At 41.1% G+C, this 25459-nt stretch overlaps 1 protein-coding gene across 3 annotated transcripts in view; it reads left to right on the forward strand.

Annotated features, from left to right (window-relative positions):
- The first annotated feature begins 9619 nt into the window (after positions 1–9619).
- The window catches only part of TOLLIP (toll interacting protein), a 29818-nt gene continuing 13978 nt past the window's right edge, over positions 9620–25459 (forward strand). Inside the window, exons 1-4 of one of the 3 annotated variants that reach the window (XM_076344224.1) lie at positions 9620–9783; positions 18526–18675; positions 22652–22834; positions 24290–24442. In XM_076344224.1, coding sequence (XP_076200339.1) covers positions 9751–9783; positions 18526–18675; positions 22652–22834; positions 24290–24442 — 519 coding nt within the window. In that variant the 5' untranslated portion in view covers positions 9620–9750. Of the gene's footprint in view, positions 9784–10604; positions 10624–18525; positions 18676–22651; positions 22835–24289; positions 24443–25459 lie in introns of those variants that run through there. The other 2 variants (XM_076344225.1, XM_076344226.1) reach the window with 2 other exon arrangements.

Below are 25459 nucleotides of genomic sequence, written 5' to 3' on the forward strand. Positions count from 1 at the left end.
CAGTGAACAGAAGTAGGAGTTGGGAAATGCTTGAAATATTTAGCTACAGATGTAGACTTATCCAGTCCAGATGTTTGAGAACTATGAAGCTACAGCTGACTCAGTGTCTCATTGCTTTTCCTCAGCATTGTCTCTAGTACCCTCATAACTTTGAGCTTCTTGGAAGAAACCTGCTAAAAAGTTGCCAAATGTGCTGCATTTTCAGAGGTGCTGCACTCCTGCAGCTCCTGTTGACTTCCCTGAGGCTGAGGTAAGGCAGCTCTGCAGAGAAGCAAAACCGCTGTCCCTCCCTGGACAGAGCTCCAGACCCACTTTGTACATCGGTGCTGACTTCAAAGGAGGCTGAGGATCTGACCACAAAGAAACCAGAGCCAGTATGTCTAAGAATTCTTTCACTGCAGGCACCAAGTGTATTTCTGTACAACTTTCCCTGTTCCCCATAACCTGTCGCATTCAGCAAGAAAGGCTCTGAAGGAAAGATGGAAATAGTAAATCAGGCTATTGTATTATTTGAAAATATTCTTCTCCAAAGGGAATATAGGCTATGGACTTTTAAGAAGATGGGACTTTAGAGCTGACAAGTGTATCTAGCGTGTCATTGTGGTAATGAAGTTAGTTCTGCACTGTTTGGAAAACAGCAAATTTCCATCTAACAGAAAATAATTATTTCCTTGCAGGCACTTAGGCACCAGATATAAAGACACAGAGGGAGAGCCAACCAGAGAAAGAACCTGCTAAATATGGTTTACTTATATTTATAAATGGGGGGGAACATTGTCACCGAGGATGAGGAGAAGGCTGAGGTACTCAATGCCTTCTTTGCCTCAGTCTTTAACAGGCAGACCAGTTATCCTCAGGGCACTCAGCCCGCCGAGCTGGAAGACAGGGACGGCAAGCAGGATGAACCCCCCATAATCCAAGAGGAAGCAGTCAACGACCTGCTATGCCACCTGGATGCTCACAAGCCTATGGGGCCGGATGGGATCCACCCGAGTGCTGAGGGAGCTGGCGGAGGAGCTCGCCAAGCCACTCTCCATCATTTATCAGCAGTCCTGGTTAACGGGGGAGGTCCCGGACAACTGGAGGCTTGCCAATGTGACGCCCATCTACAAGAAGGGCCGGAAGGTGGATCCGGGGAACTGCAGGCCTGTCAGCCTGACCTCGGCGCCAGGGAAGATGATGGAGCAGTTCATCTTGAGGGCGCTCACAAGGCATGAGCGGGACAACCAGGGGATCCGGCCCAGCCAGCATGGGTTCATGAGAGGCAGGTCCTGCTTGACCAGCCTGATCTCCTTCTATGACCAGGTGACCCGCCTAGTGGATGAGGGAGAGGCTGTGGATGTGGTCTACCTGGACTTCAGTAAGGCCTTTGACACTGTCTCCCACAGCATTCTCCTCGAGAAGCTGGCGGCTCACAGCTTAGACAGGTGTACTCTGCGCTGGGTAAAAAACTGGCTGGACGGCCGGGCCCAGAGAGTTGTGGTGAATGGAGTTCAATCCAGTTGGCGGCCGGTCACGAGCGGTGTTCCCCAGGGCTCAGTTTTGGGGCCGGTCTTGTTCAATATCTTTATTGATGATCTGGATGAGGGGATCGAGTGCACCCTCAGTAAGTTTGCAGAGGACACCAAGTTGGGCGGGAGTGTTGATGTCCTTGAGGGTAGGAAGGCTCTGCAGAGGGACCTGGACAGGCTGGATCGATGGGCCAAGGCCAACTGTATGAGATTCAACAAGGCCAAGTGCCACGTCCTGCACTTCGGCCACAACAACCCCATGCAGCGGTACAGGCTTGGGGAAGAGTGGCTGGAAAGCTGCCTGGTGGAAAAGGACCTGGGGGTGCTGGTCAACAGCCGGCTGAACATGAGCTGGCAGTGTGCCCAGGCGGCCAAGAAGGCCAATGGCATCCTGGCCTGTATCAGAAATAGCGTGGCCAGCAGGAGTAGGGAAGTGATCGTGCCCCTGTCCTCGGCACTGGTGAGGCCGCACCTCGAATACTGTGTTCAGTTTTGGGCCCCTCACTACAAGAAGGACGTTGAGGTGCTGGAGCGTGTCCAGAGGAGGGCAACGAGGCTGGTGAGGGGTCTGGAGAACAAGTCTTATGAGGAGCGGCTGAGGGAACTGGGGTTGTTTAGCCTGGAGAAAAGGAGGCTGAGGGGAGACCTCATCGCTCTCTACAACTACCTGAAAGGAGGTTGTAGCGAGGTGGGTATTGGTCTCTTCTCCCAAGTAACAAGTGACAGAACAAGTGGAAAGGGCCTCAAGTTGTGCCAGGGGAGGTTTAGATTGGACATGAGGAAAAATTTCTTTACTGAAAGAGTGGTTAAACATTGGAACAGGCTGCCCAGGGAAGTGGTTGAGTCCCCATCCCTGGAAGTATTTAAAAGACATTTAGATGAGGCGCTTAGGGACATGGTTTAGTGGGCATGGTGGTGTTGGGTTGACGGTTGGACTCGATGATCTTAGAGGTCTTTTCCAACCTTGATAATTCTATGATTCTATGATTCTAAATATCACTATTGAAAGCCACTATTATCGTAGAGTCCTCTTAATATTCACTGTTAATTATAAAAACTAATATCTATAAAAGTGAAGTACCCAGTGGGAGAAAGTACGACATTTAACTTGCAGAATTCCTTCTCCCTTAATCCTTTTACACACACAAAAAATTGGTGCTTATTCTGTAAAAAACAGCAGTTGGAGAGAGATAGCATTTTGATTGCATGTGTATCTTGCTATCGAGGAGGAGCAACAAATGAGCTAAATTACAAAGAAGAAAAACTGTGTTTTGCTGCATATAACCAAAGATTTCTATAGTGAACTTGAGTAAACAGAAGAGTAATGTTTGCTTGCCTGGGGATGGAGTGGGAGAGAAAGAATTTCTGCCCATTACTATGAGTGTGGGGAATTGTGCCTTACGTAAACCAGCGGGAAATATTTGTTATGTTGAGCAGAGATTAACATTTGCACTACTTGTGCCTACACAAAATATTAGATCAAATGGGAAACATATGAACAAACTGAGCATGAAGTATTTGGAAGAAATCTGAAAAAAATTTGGATTTGTTAGCATTACTCTAAAATAATAGCCTTAACTTCTTGAAGGAAGTTATCACTTCTTCCTGCGTCATATCACTCTTATTTTTCATCATTTCTCTCCTTCTGTGTCTTAATGTATATTTTGGTGAGAGGAAATTTGGTGAGTGGAGAAAAACAGTTCCTTCACTTTTCTACATACTTTCTTTCTTTCCTGAGAAAAAAGAAAAAGAAAAAAGAGAAAACTAAAGAAAAGAGCAAAGAAGAGAAAAGAGCAAACAAAAAATGAAACAAATACATGGAAAATCGTACAGCACATGAACAGGACTCCTACAGTATCTACTCACAGACTGGCATGGTACTAGGTACAAATATGGGTATCACAACTGAGAATGCTGCATTTCCTCCTTCTGTGAGACTAGAATGCCAAAAATCTAAGTTGCCTTAGTCTTTATTTTCAAATAACAACTTCTGAATTCTGTCTTTTTAAAATGAGGCAGCAGGGAATTTTCCTATTTGAGAAATAATCTAGATAAAAAAGGATAATCTGATTCAATAAAAAAGATATGAAGATTTCGTTTGCTAGGCTTCTTTCTAGAGAAGAGAGCAGCTTCTTTTTAAATAAACAAACATGTTGATTTATTCACAATTACTGCGGGTAGGTATTTGCCAATCAAACATAACAGGTATACATTGTAGAACAATGTCAGGAGGGGTTGAGAGGTGCAACTAGATAAAAACAAGCAGGTCACCACACTTAGACAAGAATAACGAACTGCAAAAACATAAGGCGAGGAAGGACAAGCTAAGTAACAGCATGGCAGAAAAAGGTTTAGATGTTAACATAGATCATAGGCTGAACAGGAGTAAACAATGTTATGCTGCTGTAAAAAAGGCAAACCTTACTGCAATTTATAGCCAGTGTTATCGCTTACAAAACATTTAGTAATTCTTTAGCTCTCCTTGGACCTGTCTGTGCCCCAGCTGGGATGCTGTGTCCAATTTTGGATACTTTTAGGAAGGTATGGTCCTACTGGGAAAAAAACAGAGGAAGACAACAAAAATTATCAGGCTTCATAAAAGTATACTTATAAGGAAAGGCTGAAGGAATTGGGTTTAGACTGACATTCATCTGAACAGCTGAACTTCAGAGAAAAGAAAACTAAGAGGTAAAACAATAGCAGTTTTCAAATACATAGAAGGTAATTTCAATGAGAGGAACAAACTTTTCTGCGTCTATTATGACAGGACAGAGACATTTTGCTCTCATAACTGTTTGCTCATCTCTTTTTGAAGTGCTGTCTGGAAATCAACATGTTACCCAAATAACACTAAATACAGTCTTTGCACCGCTACAATTTTCCTGGTGCATTAAAAATACACTTAAGAAACACAATTCGGGAAAAGCATGGCGGAACTGGAGAAAAGGGAAAAAATCTTCCTATGACTGTAGATTGCTCTCCTCCTCTGAAGCAGCTGCTGTCTGGAATTGTTTTAAAAGAACCTTCTCCTCACCTGTGTGCTGAATGAGCCTACAGAAAAACCTGGCACGAGTTTGATTTCAAATGAAATAACTCCCATTTTGGAGTGGACTGTGTGATGAAGATGTCGTTATAAAATAAATAATGATTCAGCTCTAACTTTCAATTTTGTCCTTATTAAGTTGCTCAACCAGGTGTTGAAGCCAATAGAATTTGCTTTTCCTCTGTTGGAAAGCTATTTTGAGTGCAGCGTGACTGAAGAACAGCCACTTATTAGCTGCTCGGCAGTGCTCTCAGCTTTTCTGCTAGAATCCCCCGCAATTGCTCGAACACCACTTTTGCCAATACTCATCTAGCTCAATCAGTAGCTGTAACGCTGGCGTATGAAATTATATGCGTTGTTGCAATGGTGGTAAGTTGCCTGCTGTTTAACATCTCTGTTTCATGGCCTGGTGTCGGGAAGGATGCAACACTTATTTTGAGCTTCAGTTTGTATTTAATTCTTTCTCTCTTCAGTCTATCCAATTGAATTCCTTTGTAGTTTCAGTGCAGTATGCATCCTGGCTGAAATTCCTGCGTAATGTTGTGTGCTGTTAGAGAGTTGCCATGTTTCATGCTGGAGATGTCTTTCCTTCATGATGAGGGATGTAATCCTTCTGTATCCCAACTGGACTGTGAGGATTAATTAAAGTTTGCAGTGCACTGTGAGTACCTTGCATGCTATTGAAGTAGAAATTACTGTTTTTTACAGCCAGTCTGAATGCCATCTGGGATTTCCATGTTATTGTTTCAGCTCTATTGTACATCACCAAGCTTGAGCTGGTACCATGAACAAAAGATTAGCATTGCATTCTGTTGTGTGTTTGGTGCTGTGTCCAGCACCTATATAGGGCCACATATATCCTGAGAAGCTGTGATCGGCACACTAGGGCTCCAAGGTCTTTTCTGTAGCTTGAAGCCTGCCACATCCCTTTCCTTTTTCTTACTTTTTTTTCGTACTTCCACTCTGGTATGGGCTGGATCCACAGAGCAGTGGATCCCTTTGGCCTTCTCCACTGTCACCCTTGCCTGCTATTAACTTCAAGTCAGCTTTGGGAGACTGTGTAAGAAATGATGGTGGAATTGGGCTCTGCATTTTGCAAAAGATGCTTTTTCCCATGCAACAGAATTGTACCTTTGTGTGGCATCTAAAGTCCTATGGGGACATGGCGAAAAGGGCTGATCTGGCCTGAGACCTCAACTAGTGATGTAAGTGATGCATAGCCATCCCACAATATTCTTGTATGCTTGTAACAGCTACAAAACTTAAACCAAAACCTGTTTTGCTAGTTTGCTGTGAGATCCTTCTTCAATCTCTGCAGGGCCAGATTAATATCTCTGAAGAAAACAAATCACAGCAGTGGTTTGTTACTCTGCTTTTATGCACCAGCTTTAGTTCAGCTAAGAGTGCATTTTAAAACACATTCCTGTGACTTCACTGTCTTTGTAAGCCACAATAAACGGGGTTTAAATGACTGTGGGAACTCCCCCAGTATCATGACAGATACTCATTGACAGAAAAAATGGTGCAAAATGTAACCACCCAATTCACTTGTGAGCTTTCCTTGGGAAAGAGATCAGTTAACAGTTTGAAGTTCACTTCTTAACTGAAGGATTCTATTATGTCTCTCACCTAAATAAACTGGGAGGCTTGACATTCCTAAAAGAGCACTATTAAAGAGGTACAAATGTAGTCCTCTCACCACACTAATTACTGCTGTTTACATTTTTGTCGATCTGACAGGTTTCAGTTTTAGAGTTAGACCCCAATGCTGAGTGCTAAATAAATACCTACCAAAAGTTAGATGCTATCCCACTGAGCTTCGTGTTCCCTCACTCCCCCCATAGCATCAAATTCTCCTCAACTTTTGAAGTGTCCCTTCTGGTTTTGTGAACAAGCACAAAATTAATTTGGCAGGAATTCTGCTGTAACTGTTCTTCAGTGAGGACAGCATCATGTGCGTTACTCTTCTTCTCCCCTCCCCCCACCCCCATGAGACATTAGTTTCTGTTTTCATGAAGAAAAGCATAGGTGGTATCTACACTTTCAGATTCTGGAGCCAGCCTAGGGAGCAATGCCTATTTGATAATTTTCAAGCAACCACGCTGTGTGGACATATATTTGTTCGTCTCTACACATCTCCAACCTGCTGTCCGATTTCAATCAATTTTTAATTAATGTCTTCAGAGATAATAAGCTCTTAGAAATCTCATAAAAATAAGCAACTGGTTAAAGAAAATAAACCTTATTAGTGACCCCACCAGGCAAAGGTTTCAGCAAAGGTAATAGTCATCTTTGGCATTTGGCCTGGTATTGGGGAAGTAGCATGGAGTGCTCAGAAACATGCGTTGCCTCTTACCCAGCCAGTAGCTGGGAGCAAGGAGATGAGGTTATAAAAAACGTGAACAGAAAGCTCCAGGTGAAATTTCAGGGAATATGGGGCTTATGACAAATCTGTAGGAAGCAAAGTTAAACAGAAAAATGTAGGAGATGGAACAGAGTGTCAAAGCAAAAGAGAGGATGGAGATTAGATGCAAAAGGGGTAGAAGCATTTAGGAAAGAACAGATGGGGCAATGGAAAAAAGGGGTAGATTTAGGTAGGGGAGATTCTGGGAGGGACAGATGAAGAACTGGGAAGAACAGAGAAGAGACTGGGAATCAGAATGAAAGAATGATACAGGAGAAACTGACATCTAATTTTTTATTACAAGATAAATGTGATTTATTGTCATTACAGCTTCTTTAATTACCTTTCAACCTTTTTTTAATGATGCCCATGTGTTGCAAATAACAGGGTTTTATGACTTTTGTTCTCTCACCTTTCCCATGGCTTACATTCCCACTTTAATTACTACATTGACATCAGATGCCTCACCTAATGTTTTTGCACCCGAGCTCCCTATTTGTGGTGACACCACACTGGGAGAAACAAAAGCACCTGTCTCTCCTGATTGAAGGCTACTTGCTTTTCTTGTGGATGTCCACCAGATGGCAAAGCAGGTATTTTTGTAGAGTTTCCAGGCCACCTTCAGATACTAATTTACCCTAGGGAGAGTGGGGGCTTGTTTAACAACAGATCCTTTACTGCATAAATTAAAAATGGTGATTAAAAATAAGTGATTAGATTCTATGTGGATTTCCTGGGAATAATAATAAAACAGGAAAATAAAAGATGCAGTTAGAAAATGGTGGTACTGTCAGGAAGGCACAATGTTCACTCTAGTCACTGTGTATCTCTGTATGAGGAATACAACTCTCAAGAATCTGATTTAATATTACTACTTTTTTCTGTTGATATAAATGTTATAGGGACAATAATGTTTTCTCATGTCTAATCTCTTTGAAATTGTTGTGACTAGACCAGGTCTTAGAATGAAATCCATGGTAAGTAAAACTAAATTTCCTAGCTCACGTGGTTATAGACATAAGAATAGCAGTGAGGCTTGTTAACACTCTTTTCCCTCCAACCTGCTCTCACGATGTCAAGATTGTAATTATGGAGATAAGCACTGATCTTCTTCCCTTACCTCTATGGGGTTTACTTACTGTTTTAACCATGTTGACTCAAGAAACTTCTATCATTTAATCATTGAAACTCGATTGCACGTATATACAGTACAAAGAAATGGAGAGTTTCCTGAAAGAGGCTACATCTGGATAGCATTTGTTACAAACTAATGTATCAGTACACAAGCTTTGTACAGACAGGGCACATATCTGACATTATAAGATGCTGAATGTTCTTAATCACTTAGCTTAATTTTACATTGCATTGCCCCTTCATATAGTGCACTATCTCTGCTGAAAGGCCTGTACAAGAGGCAATGAAAAAAATCTACTCCCTTTAGCTTCCTCCAAGAAACTTAACCCCTTCTCCCTGCAAAAAAACCCCTATGTCAAGAGACTGTTTGGACTTAAACTTAAAAAAAAAAAAAAAAAAAAGGGTGAATTTACCCTTCTCTTTTAAGAAAAAAATCCATGTCTTTTCAGGTTTGGGGTTTTTTTCTAGTGGTAGGAGCAAGGGAAGGATGACTTGCTTCTTTAATGGTTTTGCAGGTTGACCTGAATTCTGCTTCCAGCAGAGGAACCATTGATAGGGGTAAGTGGGAATGTTACAGCCTTTCTCTTCAGCTGGCTGCTTGACTTACAGCTGGCATCAACTATATTCGTTCAATGGCTCCCAATCAATTATATCCTGTAGTACTCATTTTTCTGAGTATCAAGACACAAGTAAAAAGATGAGGCTGTTCCCGCTCCAAGTAGATGTTAGGGTAGTGTGGAAAAAAAAGCTGATGCTATATTTGGAGTATTCCTAATTGCACTGTTCTATTTCCAGCCACCGAAATCTGCGCTAGAATTTTAATTAAGGGCTAAATTCGTGCAGCAGAGCCTAACAACAGGAAACAGTTATGTTATTTAAATAAGCTTTGAAATGATCAGATTTTTATCTCCCAAAGCAGCACTCAGATGAATATTAAAGCTGCTTTTGTTCTTCTGGAAGGGGCTGACATTGCACAGCAAGCTGAAGGAGGTCACAGTCTCTGCTTTGGAAAACCACTAACGCCAGGCCAGCTGCCCAGAGGACAGCCTGGGTGAGGCACAAAGTCGTTTCCTTACACACATCGCACCCACTAGCGGAAAACTCGGCGGGGAGCGCTCCACGGACTCCCACATAAAACCTCTGCCCGCTTCTTCTCCGCGTGGGAGGGGAGAGTTTGTCTCAGGCCGGCGGGGGAACGTGCCTCCGGCCCCAAGATGTCGGTGCCGAGGCCTCGTACCCGCCCCGGCTCCTCCCTAGCGCCGCGGCGCCCCCTAGCGACTGCGGCGCACCCCGCAGCGCTCCGTTGCGGCGGCCGCAGCGCAGAAGAGCGCATGCGCAAGAGTGGCTCCGCGCTTCCCGCTCCCCCCCTCCCTCCCTCCCAGTAGGTTGATAGGCGCATGCACAAGGAGGCGTGGCCGCGTTCCCCTCCTCCTTCCCTGGGCGCATGCGCACGGCGCGGCCTTGGAAACCGCCAGAAGGGGCGGGGGAGGAATACGTTGCCGCAGGCACGCGCGGCGCTGGGGGCGGGGCAGGAGTCAGCTGACTCGGGAGCCTCGCGCTGAGTGACGGTTAGCGGCGGCCGTTGGAGCGGTAACGGTAGCGACGGCGGCAGTGGCCTGGCGGGGCGAAAGGAAGGGTCTCGGCCCGAGGGAGACGCTATGGCGACCACCGTCACTACTCAGCGGGGCCCGGTGAGTGCTGCCGGGTGAGGATCAGCCTCAGGGGCTTCTGATGATTGTCTCCTGTTAATTGTTGCGACTGCACCGCGTTGGGCTGGTGAGGCCCGGCTTGGACCCTTCTGGGCTTCGGCCTCTGTCTCTCTACCTCTCGGCTTTTGCCAGTGGGCCTGTGGCAGGGTGACTCACCCTTCTTGTCTCCCTTCCCCCGCTCGCGGCCCGTGGCAGAGGGGAGAGAAAAGACCTCTCTTCTTCTCCAGGCTGCCGTGATGCGGGGGAGGGGGCGGGGGAAGGAAAGTCTGCCTCTTCTCCTGGTTCTCCGCCTTGCGAAGAGGCTTTGGGAAAGGGGAGGGGAAAGTCCCTCCTATCTGCGTGTAGGGCTTGAAGAGACTATTCTGCCCGTTCTTTGTCTAAGGGCCTTCCAAAGGACAGAGCGGCTTAAACTAAACCAAAGCTAAACCTCTTTCTCTTTAAAGCAGAGTAGAACTCTGTTTTCGTGGTTGGGCTAGGCAGATTCAGGTAGCTGTCTCCGAAATTGCCATCTGAAAGTTGGAACGTGAAACGTGCTGAAAGACGCATTCAGTGGTAGTTTGTAGGCGTGTGTGTTGGGGGGGAGGAACTGAGCAGTCTTAAAACCAATTTAACAATCTTCTTGGAGTTAGTGTTGATAGTTTATTGGGAATGTGTTACTGTCTAGTTTTGCCCTGGAATAATCTTGCCCCACACCGGGATGTTATACTGTGTGGTGTATAGCTCTGCGGTGTAACATCAGATCTCGATTGATGTGCTGTTCCTGTCTGTTCCTCGTGTCTGGAAGGATCTGGTAGTAATTGACAGTACGATGTTGCTCTGCAGGTGAAGTAAGATTTTCTTAAACAATCAGTTTAAACTGCTGTATTTTATTTCCTAGAAACAGCTACTTTTTTTGTGTCTGTGCAGCCTTGATGAAAGACCAGAGGCATGAATTATTAAACTGCTAATCTTGAAAAACTGCATCACTGTCTGTTGTTATGACAGTAATATTATACGATCATCAATTTAATTCCTTAAAATGCCTTATTTGTCTGGTCTTCCAGAATAGATTCCTTTTACAATGGATTGTGATGATGGTTCTGTTGTTGGAGTGAAAGTTTGAAGTGGGGAATTAAGGTAACAAGAGTGAATTAAGTTTTTTGTTCTCTCTTGATGGTATCATGAAAAGGCAACGACTGCTGTTCTGGTTGAATCTGTGGTGAATTAGGTAGCTGCTATCCCCAAAGGCTTGGTGTTTGAGTTGATGATGTGATTGCACCCAAATAGAATTCTGTCAATATGTAACAGGTTTTGCTCAAAATAATATAAATACCTTTTTTTCTTATGTGTTCCTCACATTGTTGTGTATGCTTTTCTTCCTTGTCTTAACCACTTTAGAGATTTGAATGTTTTCAAATGAATGAATAAATTATGCAATATTAAGCTGCCATTTACAGGTAAGGATGCTGATATGGTACAGGCCAGCCTTTCTTAATTCTCTCTAGAGCAGAAGATAGAATTCTACTTGTTTCTGTATATACAACTGCATTACAAATGAATAGCCACTAAATGGTGCTAAAGGATTGGGAAACATTTTCTCTTTAGTGCTGCAGAGAACAATTCTGTCTCCTTCTGTTTGAACAGGCAAGAAAATATTCAAGGTTGTTTCATGCAGGTAAGGAAGGAAACTGTCAGACTGCTGCCAGTCTTGTTCTTATACCTGTGCTTTCTAGTTTGTGACGATGCTTATTTGGTGAGTAATTAAAACTTCTGATTGCTGTTTAGTTTTTCAGATGAAACAGAACTGGAATTCATCCTGTTTGTTACTGGTAAATATTTTGCTAGAATATAGATTTCTCTGGCTGTTTTCAGGATGTTATGGAATTAGCGTGTTTTTATGTTTTCTGATCTTTGAGAACAAAACAGCTTTTGAAATCTAAACTGTAGCTGAATAGATAAGGGCTGCTAAATGATACCTTTTCCAAGTGAGAGAAATTAATGAACAGTTTGATCAGGCTTCAGGTTAAGTCTGAGAGACCAAAACCTTGTATTTGTGATTCCTTAGCTAGCCAAGCACACCCAAAATTAATCTCCGTGATTATTCACCATGCTGGCAAATATGTCAGGTCCTCCAAAATTAGATCAAGTACCAAGCTAGGACTACTTAGATTTCTGCTCCTAATTTCCCTAATAATCACTCCTCTAATGATTGGGAATCTTCTAATGGGCAGGCTATGTTTATGATTACTTCTCTTTTCTTGTCCTAATGCTGTCATTTAACTACGTAAGTCTTGTTGTCTCTGATTTTACTTGAAGTTTTGTTTTGAGACTCTTCAAAACTTTGGTATCTTTTTCTTGAACGAAGGTGACAAAAAAGCAATTCCTGTTTGCATTGTCCAGTATCAATATATGTTATGCTGTCACATGAGCAATTTTGAATACAAAGTCCCATCAGCAAAATAACCGTGTTGATAATTCTGGGTATAATTGAGTATTTTATTAGATATTTTGTTTCTTATTAGAATGTGGGTATATGTAGTATTAAAATCCTGATCTGTGAAGGTGCAAATTTCATAAAGACACGTTGTTGGAATCAATTTGAATTTCAGCAGTTGTTTAAAAAGTTGAGAGAGTAAGAGGTCATTGAGTATTTCTAAGCAAAATGTGAATTCATTTTTAAGTGCTGTGATCTGATCTCTGGAGCATGTTCCTTTGACAGAAAATGTTGAGGGCAGCATTGGTAATGCTCTGAAGTTCTTGCTCTCTAACAGATAAGAGAAGTACCTTAAGGCACTAGGTGGCTTATTTTCTGTTCCATCCAGGGGCATTTTCTTTTAAGACTTGGAGGAAAGAACGATCTGTATTGGTATGTCTAGTGGTAGTGTAGAAAAAATCAGAAGCCTGTTCCTGGAATTAATGGCAATTAGCCTTCTCCTTAATGCTAATCCCAATGTCAATTCATGGGTTTCCTTATTTTGAGCTGTTTCTATGGCTTTTCCCTGATGTTATTCCTCTGTTGCATTGAGTGCAGACCAAATCTGCATAGCTCAAATATGCTATAAATGCTTCTTGAATTTGAGATGTCTGTGGACACTCATTCTATCTCTAATTTTTAACTCATGTTTGAATACAATAATTCCTGCCATACTTAGCAGGAATTCAAATTATTGTTTAAGTGAAGAAGGGAATCTTTTTTGATTGTAATCAATGGTTCATATTGATTTCTTCTTTAGTAAAACCAAACTTTTTTTCTTTATTAACAGTTGTGCTTTTGCACTGTGGAATGTATTTTGCAAATATTTAAATGTTAATGTCTTGGACAAAGTTAGATGTGCTGGGAAAATCCAGAGGCAGTAGCTTTTGGCAAAATATGTAGCCAAGACTAAATATAGGTGGTGTAATTGGGGAAAGGGAAAATATTATTAAGATGATGACTGTAGAATCATAAAGGCTTTATAGGTAGACATATGGAAGCAATGGAAGCAACGAAGTAGATGAGAAATTTCTGGCAATAGGAAAAAATAAGAACAATGGGCGAAGAAATGTCTGGTACCTTGCAGTCCATGACACTTTTTTTATTTTGGTGACATTAAAAAAAAAACAAACCAACACAACACCAAAAAAACAACCTCAAAACAAAAAAACAAACAGCAAAAATCTGTAAATGTAATAAACTTAATTGCTGTTATAGTCTTTCCTTTGCCCATCTCTAAATTGAAATTCTGAAGTAGAGCCTTTGACTACAATTCTACGGGAGTTTAACTGGGGATGTGTCATGCTGTAACATGAGTTCTATAGAATCAGAATAGTTCAGGTTAGAAAGGATGTTAGGAGGCCATGTAGTCCAACCTCTTGCTAAAAACATGGTCAATTTTTAATTCAGACCAGGTTGCTCAGGGCTTTGTCCAGCAGGATCTTTAAAACCTCTAAGGTGAGAGTTTTTGCAATCTTCCTGGGCAATTTGTTCCTATCTGTAGTTGTCCCTGCAGTGAATTTTCTTTTTTCCTCCTTATTTCATGTCAAACCTCTCCTGTTTCAGTTTGACAACTGAGATCTCCTTTCCTCTTGCCTTGCATCTCAGGAGAGAACCTGGCTCTGTTTTCTTAATGACCTCCTCAGAGATACTGGAAAGCTGCTACGAGGTGCATCCTAAGTTTCTTCTTCTCTAAACAAATCCTCAGCCTGTCCTCACAAGTCTTGTGCTACAGCCCTTTTCATGGTCCATCTTGGTGGATCTTTGCTGGGCTCACTCAAGTTTATAATTTTTCATGTACTGCTGGGCCCCAAATGGGTTGCAGTATTCCACATGTGGGCTAATGAGTGCTGAGTAAAGGGAAAGGGAAAACAATAATTTTCCTCAGCCTACTGGCTAGGCTTTTGGTGATCTGGTATAGTATGCTGTTAGGCTTCATTGTTGCGAGAGTGCTCTGCTCATTCATGTTTAGCTTGCTCTCCACCAGGACCTGCATATTCTTCTCTGTAGAGCTGCAGCCCTGCCAGTTGTTCTCTATTCTGTACCGGTGCCAGGGATTGTTCTGTCCAAAGTACAGGACTTTGCACTTGTTGTTGAATTTCATGAGATTCCTGCCAGTGAATTCTTCTGTCTCTCTGGTTGTTGGTCCTGTCCTCAGGTATACCAGTCATTCCCCCCCAGATTTGGTGTCATCCTCAAAACTGATAAGGGTACATTCTGTCTTCACCTCTCATCACTGATAAGGAAAAATACTACACACATAAGTCAGTCTCAGTACAGACCTCTGAGAAACTTTGCTTTTAATCAACTTCCAGTGTCACTAACCACTGAACTTCAACTTCTGAGCTCAGTGATCCAGCCAGTTTTTCATCCATCCACTGGTCCACCCATTTGGATTGTAATGACCCAGCTCTGATACCTACCGTGCTCTCCTTATTCACAGATTCTAATAATTTTATTGTAGAAGGCAGTTGGGCTCACTAGGCTTTTTTTTAAAAAAAAAAAACAAACAAACCCTTGGTAAAGGCTGGCTGTTCCTTAGTTCCTGGTTTTTCCTTTGTGTGTCTAGAAATGGCTTCCAGAAGAATTTGCTCTGTGAATTTCTTAGCAACTGAGGTGAAGCTGACCTGCCTGTTGTTCCTCAGGTCATCCTTCTTGCTCTTTTGAAAGCTAGGTGTGACATTTGACTTTCTCCAGTTAGAGGGGACTTCCTCTAATCTCCATGACCTTTCAAAGATGATAGAGAGTAGCCTTGGAAAAGTATCAGCTAGCTCTTTCAGGACCTCTGGATGCATCCTATCTGGTCCCAATTTTTTCTTTAGTGTGCAAAACATAGAATAATATTTCAAAATTCTCTCTCATTCACTCATTCTTTCTTAAAAACAGTAAAACCATTTAAAAGAGAATGGTTACAACTTTTTTGAGTAGCTAGGTGTTTAAGGCTCTTTAACATGAAACTTCCCTGAAACCTCATGTCAGAGTTTCTTTGTAATTGCTAGTGTGGAAACCTTAGTTGCAGTTCTCTGAATGTATCATGTCTCCCTAAGTCAGGGCATTTGTGGTTGTCCTTGGCTCTGCGTTCCCTTTCCCTCCCTTATGTGGGTACCAGTACTCACATGATCAGTTAGCAAGGTAAAAGTCCTTATGACTTCCCCTTCTCTTCCCTTTACCTCCAACCCTTGTTTCATTTTCTTCTGATCAGCCCTCTGCACTAGCATACTTTACAATTGCCTTGGCACCATTTAATGTTGCCCAAGAAATGGGGGTGAGAAGAAACAGGAGGGTGAGACTGAGACAGCCCAGTTCTAAATTAACTCGAATAGCTGTAGAATGTCACACCGCCTTCAATTTGAAGGTGTTTCACTTTTAAGATCCTCAAAACACTCTTAGGTGGTTTTAGCGGATAGGAAGGGTGATATTATTCTGTTTCTAGATAATTCATATTTTTGATATGCAAGGCTGTCAGTAAAGTTTATCGGGAAGTAATTAACAAGGCAGGCTTATTTTTGTGAATGCCTGCTCAACATTTGTCTTCTGAATTGTAGTTCTGTCATAGCACTGTCATATTACTGTCTTGCTTGAAAAGAGTTCTAGTAAAATTCAAATGTTAAATAGAATTAATTTTTTGTTCTACAGTTAATGGCAGAGTGGGGTTGAATTTCACTTTCTTCCTTAAATGTTGTTGTAGTAGAGGGAAGTGCATTTGTTGTAACGTGGGTGTTGAGTAGGATCAGTGATACAAGCTTGTCACTTATGTTCTCCTTGCTTTAAAAACAAAAACTGTAGTTGAACTCTGGTTATGTAACTATTTTTGATTCAGGTTTGGAGGTGGCAATTATGTGCCTGCTTTTAAATGCTTTGAGGAATACATAAATTAGCCTGTTTTCTTTACAGATAAAAAGATTGCATACTACCGATTTATCTCTATCAATATGGAATCAACTGATGATTAGCATAAGAACTTACTGAGTAGTGTATTTTCTTCAATAAGCATCTCTCCTAGTTATTTTACTGAATATATTATCAGGACTTCTGTACCAGAGCTCAGTCAGAGCAGAACATTTAAGATGGGAGCATATGCATCTCCTCTTCCCCACTCTTCCTTTTGGAGGGGTTTACCAGTTGGATCTTTTGAGAATTTAGTTACACCAACTGTTTTCAGTTTCTGTGTATGTCTGCTCTGCAATTCCAGGATAAGAATGTAGCTTTGTGTGAGATAACTGAATGACCTAAAATCAGCTTAGGTGCTGTAAGAAAACTTTGGTCTCCCTTACAGATTTTGTTTGTCCCTTTTGGACCTCAGTACAGAGTATAGTTTACATATTTTCTTTTGGAGCAGTATTTGGGTGACTTAAAATAAAATTTAAAAAGTGAAAGATATTATTAGACTTCTTACTTGTTGTGAATGAATTAAGCTTTCCGATGTCCAACCATTAAGACGGTTGAGACAAAATATGCTATCCTCTTTTCTGAGAAGTTGACAGAGGGAGCTTGCACATATGGGAGTGTAATCTCAGGGCTGCAGCCACTGCTTCTGATTATGGGAAATCTTTGATGTCTATTCTTAGAGATGCTAATAATACCAGATTTGAAACTTCCTGGAGGTCAAGGGTTGGAGGGGACCTGCTGTGTTGTGAATACCATTGCCTTGCTAATTCTGGTGCCACTTAAAATGTTTCCTAAATGGATTATATTTTATTTTAAAACTAACTCCTTTTTTATAACATGTATTCTAATGAGAAGGCTGTTACAAGACCCTGTCTAATTTCCAGCCTCACTTAAATAAGCTTTCTTTTAATATTAGCACTATCTTTTAGCTTAGTCTTCTCCCTCTCTGCCCCCATTCCTCTCCCCACTTCTTAAAGCTTAAGCTACTTAGGATCTTAATTGTAAAATTTAAGATGCTTGTAAGCAAAACTGATTCCCTCTTTTCGCTCCCAGCAGCCTAGCAGCAGGCATTTAGTACTTCCTCCTTAGCTTTTTGATAAAGTTTCTTTCTGGCATGTAACGCCTACTGTTGCCAGGATCCTGAGGCTCTCAGACAGAAATTGCAGCTCTTGCCAAATCACATTTTGTATGACTACTGCTATCTCCAAGATGCAATCTTGGCATGCAAGTGCTGTCTGATCTTCAAAAGCTATGTCCTAGAGGCCTGTTAACGTCTTAAAGTATGTTCTGTGGGCATGCATCTGCCAGATATATAATTGAGTAATCTTGCCTGGGATAGCAACATAAGAAATTGCACTGTCTTTTGTCTTGATGTGGTGGACAGTTCTGTATTAAATATGTAAGCAACTCTATAGACAACAGAAATGAGTACAGCGTAATTATAAATTTTCTATGCCACTGTATTTGCCTTTTAAAATTTATTATTACAGTATGCTTGTTACTTTGATGTTATGATCTCTCTAAATGTGTTATTGATAATGTTCACTGAGCATTTAAAACCCAGAAACAACATGAGTTGTTGAATTGACAAGTAATAGGTAGAAACTTTCCCTTCTTTTACCGTAAAGCTAACAGAAAATACATGGTGACTGCTGATTCATATTGGCACATGTGATGGGGTTCCTCTAAGATTTTTCTACTTTCAATTTTTCGTCATGGTTTTTCTTGTGATAGACCAGATTTTGAATTCCTCCATTATTGTTTCGAGTATGGTGGAATTTTGTCCCCAAATTGTCCCCAAAGTTAGTTGCAGGACGGCCGTGTTTAACATTGGAAAAGCTTTAGGGCATCTTTGTTATGTTGAAGGATTCTTAGTTATGTTAAAGGATTTGGTTCATGGGAAACATTGTCTTTATGATCTGTCTTGAAGGTGACTGTGAACGTGACCCTTTCAAATGAAAGCAGGGTGCTATGTCTTGTCACAGGAATGATTGGATGCAACATGAGTGATGAATTAAGTGAAAGAGCTGGGTGCCATCAGATGTCACATGTGAATGGGATGTAAAACTTGATAGCTCTGACTTTTGTGTGGACTACTTAAATGTTTAGTTGCAGAGCAGCCTTGGCTCTGTGTGTCCTACTTTTTTTTCAGAGGCTTATGTTGGAAATTAGTGTTTTTGAAAGTGAGTATGAGACTATTCTCTACACGAGTTGGCAGTTTTGTCATTTAATTAGTTCTTTGTTCATGCTGTCAAAACTAGACTAAATTCTGCCAAATGTTTTTGCTAAGCTTTTCTTTGATTTATATTTTTCTCTCTTTTTCATTGTGAAAGTGGAAGACTTAAGTTTGAAGGGTTTTTTTCTTTTTCTTTTCTTTTTTTAAGGTATATGTTGGTGAGCTTCCTCAAGATTTTCTTCGCATTACCCCAACCCAGCAGCAACAGCAAATCCAGATGGATGCCCAGGCAGCTCAGCAGCTACAGTATGGAGGACCAATGGGTACAGTAGGAAGACTCAGCATTACTGTAGTACAGGTATAAATTGTACATCTTTGTACAATTAAGTAATTGTAATTAATTAATACAATTAGTCTTTTTTGATCAGTGGCCACAAAAAGATTCTGTGTTGGAATTTGAGTTACTAAATTGCTTGTATATAGGGAATGAGTAACTTTTAAAGTTTTTGTAGCTTCATGTTTCTGTACATCAGCATTTTTTCCAGTTTCGTAGCTGCATCGTGCAGCTATTTCCTGTAAACCTTCGTCATGGTTTAACCTCAGTCAGCAACTGAGTACCACACAGCTGCTCGCTCACTTCGCGCCCCCCCTCCCCCCCCGTGGGATGGGGGAGACAATTGGAAGAGCACAAGTGAGAAAAATTCGTGGATTGAGACAAAAACAGTGTAATAATTGAAATAAAATAATAATATAATAATAATACACAAAGCAAGTGATGCACAGTGCAGTTGCTCACCACCCGCTGACCGATGCCCAGCCAGGCCCTGAGCAGCGGTCCCCCCCGGCCAGCTTTCCCCAGTTTATGTACTGAGCATGATGTCACATGGTATGGAATGTCCCTTTGGCCAGTTTGGCTGTGCCCCCCTCCCAGCTTCTTGTGCACCTGCAGCCTTCTCAGTTGGTAAAACATGGGAAACTGAAAAGTCCTTGACTAGTGTAAGCATTACCTACAGTGTGTTATCAACATTGTTCTTGTCCTAAATCCAAAACACAGCACTGTACCAGCTACTAGGAAGGAAATTAACTCTATCCCTGCAGAACCCAGGACAACCTTGCTATTATAGCACATAATCAAATAAACTTTTTTTTTACAGTGAACAGGTTTCTCTGAAAACTTCTGTTAAGAAGGCTTCCTGTAGAAACACTTAACATTGGAAGACATTAGCAATTTTGAGAATATTGTAGGGAACTGCAGTTGCCTTATCTATTTTTCCTTAAGTGACTGCTCTGTTCCATCCCCATTTCCTCTAATGCATTTGCTGTTTTTCCTAGTGGTTTCTGCAGGCTTTCTTATTAATCACAAGTGCATAGTCCTAGCTCTTTTTCTGCTTCCTCTTTTCCCTTGTTATCCTTTCTTTTATCTCTTGGCAGTACTGTATTACTGCATTCATTATGCATAAGATTTCAGGTTTTAAAACTTGTCTGTCTTAACACAATTCTGTTCATCTGCTTTAGCATACCAGATGTCCTTCATATTAACACACCTCATCTATTTACAAGTGCTGTTTTCAAGTCATTCTCTAAAAACATGCCAAAGAGAGATTTAGCCTCAGATTTAGCACCAAGCCTGGAATAGTACATGTATGGTTACTGCTTCCATGGTGAGGTCCTTATTGGGGAGTAAACCTATATAGGGTCTCTCAGGAAAAAAGACTCTGATCCTTCCTTTCTATGTCTTTCACTGGTCAGTTTGCTCCTTCACAGCCGATATCCTTCCTTTTAAAACTGGGCATAATGCTTTTTCAAGTTTATTACTTCTAAGATCTAGACACTTGAACTCATTGCATTCAGTTGCATCCCTCTTTCTAGTTCTGAGGAGTGTCCCAATCTGTGGGACACTGTTCAGTGAGCATAAGATCCAAAGCTGCTTCTGCAACTTTGAACAGCAGAAAAAATGTTACCACTTTCAGAGCACAGTGAAAGAAGCTTTAGTATAACTTTTTTCCAGAGCTAGGAATAGATGATTCGGGTTAAACCTCAGACCTATAAGGAAAAAAAAACCATTTATCAAACAGCATGCCATGTCTGTCTTTAACTCTCTAGCAGTTGCTAGCAACTTGCATGCTACTCCATAGGTTGTTCATCTTTGGCTATTTGCTTGGACAGCTTAAAGTGCTTTTTGTCACAGGATGTTGATCCAATCAGTATAGATGGTGGAAGTTCCTGGAGCAGATAAGTGGGCAGACAGTACAGTGTTCAAGGAGTTTTGCATCTCACGGCTATGTACAGAAACATCCAGATTCCTGTTTGGATTGGTGAACTGATGGAGTTGATACTGGTCTTTATCAGGTTCAATCCTCGTTTATTTTTAGTTACTTGTGCAGACAAGGAAAAGAAAATCTTGCTTGAAGAATAAAACCTAACGGCTGTTCGTGATGCCATGTCTGTAAGTGACCACTTGCTATAGAATCACAGGATAGTTGAGGTTAGAGGGGACCTCTGGAGCTTATTTTGTCCAAACCTCATCTCACCCCTATCCCCTCCCCAGGCCAGTCTCTTAATGGAGGATTAAGGAGGATGTTATATACAAGGAAAGGCTGAGAGAGCTGGGGAACAGTCTTGGGGGGAATCTTATCAACGAGTAGTCCCTGCCATCAGGTATTTATGAAGAAGACAACTAGGCTCTTTTCAGTGCTATCTAGAGGAAATACAAGAGGCACAGTGAGCACAAATTGAAATACAGCAAACTCTATTAAATATATGAAAAACCTTTTTACTGTGAGAGATGTCAAACATCACAACAGGTTTCCCAAATAGGTTGTGGAGCTTCCATCCATGGAGACACTCAGAACTTGCCTGAGTATTTGACCTTGCTTTGAGCAGGGAGCTTGGACTAGACAATCTCTAGAGGTCCCATCCAACCTCAGCCATTCTGTGAAACCTTTAATTGTGTTAGTGGCTCTTTGCTGGACTCATTCAAGTATGACCATGTCTTCTACTGGGCAGCCCAGAACTAAAGAGAACAGTACTCCAGATATGGTCTCCCCAGTGCTTAGAAGGGATCATCTTCCTTGACCTGTTAGCTGTGCTTTTCGTAGTGCAGCCCAGTCTTCCTTGCTGCAAAGGTGCATTGCTGGCTTATTTTCGACTTGGTGTCCACTGAGACCCCCATGTCCTTCTTTGCAAAGCTGCTTTCCAACCAGTTGGCCCACAGCCTGTAGCGGTGCATGTGGTTTCCTCCTCAGGGTCAGAATGTTGCATTTTCATTTGTTGAACTTTGAGATTCCTGTCTGCGCACTTCTCCAGCCTGTCAAGGTCCCTCTGAATGGCAGTACAACCCTGTGTGTCCCAAGAGAGTCTTCTGTACCTGTCGGAGAGGTTTTTATGCAAGAATGCTGTGGGAATCTTGGCTGCGTGTTGAGGCATGTGGCATTCTGGATAGGAGACGTACCACAGCATAGTTAACCTGTAGAACATGAAGGTTGAAGTCTTCTGTATTTAAATATGTGTTGATAAAGTATATAGAGCAGCATGCCTTAATTCCGTTACTAATAAACTGGTGGAAGATCAGAAAATTTTTTTGGGAAGGTAACTTACTGCTTTTTTTCCCCTTGCAGATACATAGGAATGACGGTGAGTTTGTCTAAGCACAGTTGATTATGTCCTCTTAAATTACTAGACAGACAGTTTATATGCTGTTTTTTCTTTTAGTGAAGTTTTATGGTAAGCTGCTTAATCTCAGGACTTCAGAGTCTAGAGAGTGCATAATTTAGGTGCCAGCTTTCCTACTTTAATTGTTAAGCTCACGTTTACACTTTGAAAAGTATGATCTACTAGATTTTACCTCAATTGAACTGCTCTTGCAGTTTGTACTTTCGTATTGTGCGATATTCTTGAAGCTACTGGATTTCTGTATTTCATCCTTTAAAAGTACTTCAGTGAAAGAAGGCAGGCTACCTATCACATTAAGTTTATGACTGTATATTGGAGAGCAGATACCTAGGCAAAAATTGAACTTATTACTATTTCCTTGTAATCATGTATCTTTTGGTTTGGTATGAAGTAACTTATTTTAGCTATGGTGAAGATGTGTATTTTCTACAACAGACGCGTTAAAAAGAGGTTCCCTTTTCAAGGTCTCCCAGGCGTTAATGGTGTTACTGGCTGCTCTATGTTTTAATCTGAATGCTGTTTTTCTTTTTTTTCCTTCCTGTCTACCTCATAATTGAATTTAGTCCTTTGTTCAATATCTGATTCTCTTTGTGAGCTAATAGTAGTTAACTTCTCAAGTTAATGTAAATATTATACACTTAAAGGCTTTCTTTTCTTTCCAGGCAAAATTGGCAAAGAACTATGGAATGACCCGCATGGATCCCTATTGTCGAATACGGCTGGGGTATGCTGTGTATGAAACTCCAACAGCACATAATGGAGCCAAGAACCCCCGCTGGAACAAAGTTATTCAGTGCACTGTTCCCCCGGGTGTGGACTCTTTCTATCTAGAGATATTTGATGAGGTCAGAACTACTATATATTGCCCCCCCCCCCCCCCCCCCCCCCGCCCCGTCTCCTGTTTGGACTGAGGTTTTGTGGAATCTTGCAAAAAAGGATTGAGTTACCAAAGGCTGTTTCTTAGCTGTGCTCTCTGGGAGATTATGAAAATTTTTCAGGATCCCAAGAGCAGCAATGCATAAGGCTTCATTCTTCCCCAAGGATGTCAGAGCTGTTACTTTTCCTTCAGTAGCTGATAAGGGGCATTAGCAGGGTTCCCTGCAAAGGAAGAGAAGCAAAAATGTCTGAGCGGTATTTAAGCTCCTCTTCGCTATCAAAATGCATGGCAGCCTTATATTCTGTACTGTCCCTATTAAAAATAGCTTGTTTATACAGTGCTGTTTTACTCAGAAATTCTTCAGTGTTACTGTAACGCAGGAGGAGCTTGGAAGCCTTCCCAAGCTTGGAAATGCTGAGAATAAAACTGTCAAATATAGACTGTCTGTGGTCACTAGGATTTATTAGCAGAAACATAACTTAATCTATACTTGCCTGAATTTCATTTCAAGTGAGCATGTAGACACTTATCTATGCTTTACTTAAGAAACAGTGGTAGTAAGTACCTAACCTCTGAACAATTTCATTTTCTTAGAGATTGAATGGGTCTGATTAGCAGCTCTGGTAGGTAATCTGCTCTACAAAGCTTTTCTAGAAGAGTACTATCTTGAATTCTTGTATGTTGTTCTGCTAGATGTTGTTATTGTTGGCAGCAGGGGATATGTGCCTGCATCTCAGCTGTTCCAGTTCAGGATATTGACTTTGACTTAGCACAAACATACCTTCTTGAACAATTTAAACTAAGAGTCTACAACTGAGGCTAAAGTCTGTGGTTTGCCTTTTTTTGCTGTCTCTCTTACTGTGTGTAGTAAAATTTGACACTGCACCAGCTGTGTGGTCATTACACAAGTGAAGCTTTTGGATGCTATTTTGTGGTCTTCGTTGATTGGTTGAAGTGTCTGTTTTGTTGCTGCAACAGAGGTGGCAGATCAGTGCTTGTATCTGCTCTTGAATTACTGGAGTTCACAGCCTATGGTAGTAGTGTAAACAGAAGCTGTTTACATTCATTTAATGTAAGTGATTGATGTGACATCTGATATGATGTCACTAGAGTCACACAGACTATGCTGATATTAGTATGTTGTATTTCTAGAAGTGTTCTGCTTCAGGTTTTCAATTTCTTGTTATTAAATATCTGCAATCAGTCTATAATCCCACTTAAAGCATCATTCATCCTTGTTGGAAAGGAGATGGCTAAAATATTTACCGACACTTTAGTAATTTCAAAAGGAATAACTTAAAAATAAAATTGGCAAAATGAAATGGCATAAAACTGAAGGAAGTGTTAGTCAAGAATAATTTTAAGATTTTTTTTTTTTTCCCAGGACAATTAACTTGATAATATTTCTTTAATTATATTCCAGCGGGCCTTTTCAATGGATGACCGCATTGCTTGGACACACATTACAATTCCTGAGTCTCTGAAGCAAGGAAATGTGGAGGATGAATGGTATAGCCTGAGCGGAAGGCAGGGTGATGACAAGGAAGGAATGATTAATCTGGTTATGTCGTACACGGTAAGCCAAGTTTGGGGTGGGAGGAGGAAGGGAGAGAAGCTTCTTGGGTAGTGGGAGGGAGATGTTTTAGTTTGAGGTAGAAATAGTTCCATTGTACCTTACTGGGTGTTTGTGTGTGTTAGCATTTAAAATAATTATACTTCACTTTGGGGATAGCAGTCAAAAATATTAGTTAAGGCAGTAAATACTTTTTGGTGAGGTGGTAAATGGGCATTTATTTATCTGGTTTTGCAATTACAAAAATTCAGCTTATTCCTGTGCTAATAGAAATATAAAAAAGAAATCCTCAGTCAAATGGTCCACTGTCACTTCTAATTTAATAATAATAATTTTTTTAAAGCTTCATGGAATATAACAAGTCATGTCAATTTAAAAGCAAAAATACTGGAAACTTCTCTCTGTGTTAGGTCTTTCTGGATAGTTTGAATGCTCTTTCAGATTACTTTGTTTTTTACTTCCATTCTTGTTCATTTGGTGCTCCTAATCATAAACTGCTGATGTACACTGGTTCATTTAGCAGCTTATGGACTATTCTGTCATCCGTCAGTTTTGTTTTAAGTAGCTGTTGGATAGCATGTGTAGCATGTGCAGCCCTGAATGATTCCTACTACGCTTGTACATGATCAAAAGTTCCAAGCTGCTTTTGAGTGCGTAGCTGGGAAGAGGTGTTCCCTGCTGTTTGAAATTCACATTCTGCCCCACATCTGAAGAGTTGTTCTATTACCCCTAGGAGAAATGAGTTTGTAATTAACCTTTAAAACTGTCTGCCTATGAATGTACTGTACATAGAACCTGACCTTTTAATATTTTCCAGGATCAAACTGAACAGAAATTGTGGTAGTAAAAGGGAATGGAGTTAAATTGATATTTTGTTTAAAGTACTGGTTTACCTCAAAAATTATTTGAACTAAAATTTGCTTCAAGGAGCAGTATACTGCTTTTAATAAAATTCAAGTTTGCTCTAAGTTTTCATTTACGATGAATCTTGTGAAATGAATATACAACATAATAAGGCAT

Source organism: Aptenodytes patagonicus, chromosome 7 (genome assembly GCF_965638725.1).
Source record: "Aptenodytes patagonicus chromosome 7, bAptPat1.pri.cur, whole genome shotgun sequence".
Lineage (NCBI taxonomy): Eukaryota > Metazoa > Chordata > Aves > Sphenisciformes > Spheniscidae > Aptenodytes > Aptenodytes patagonicus.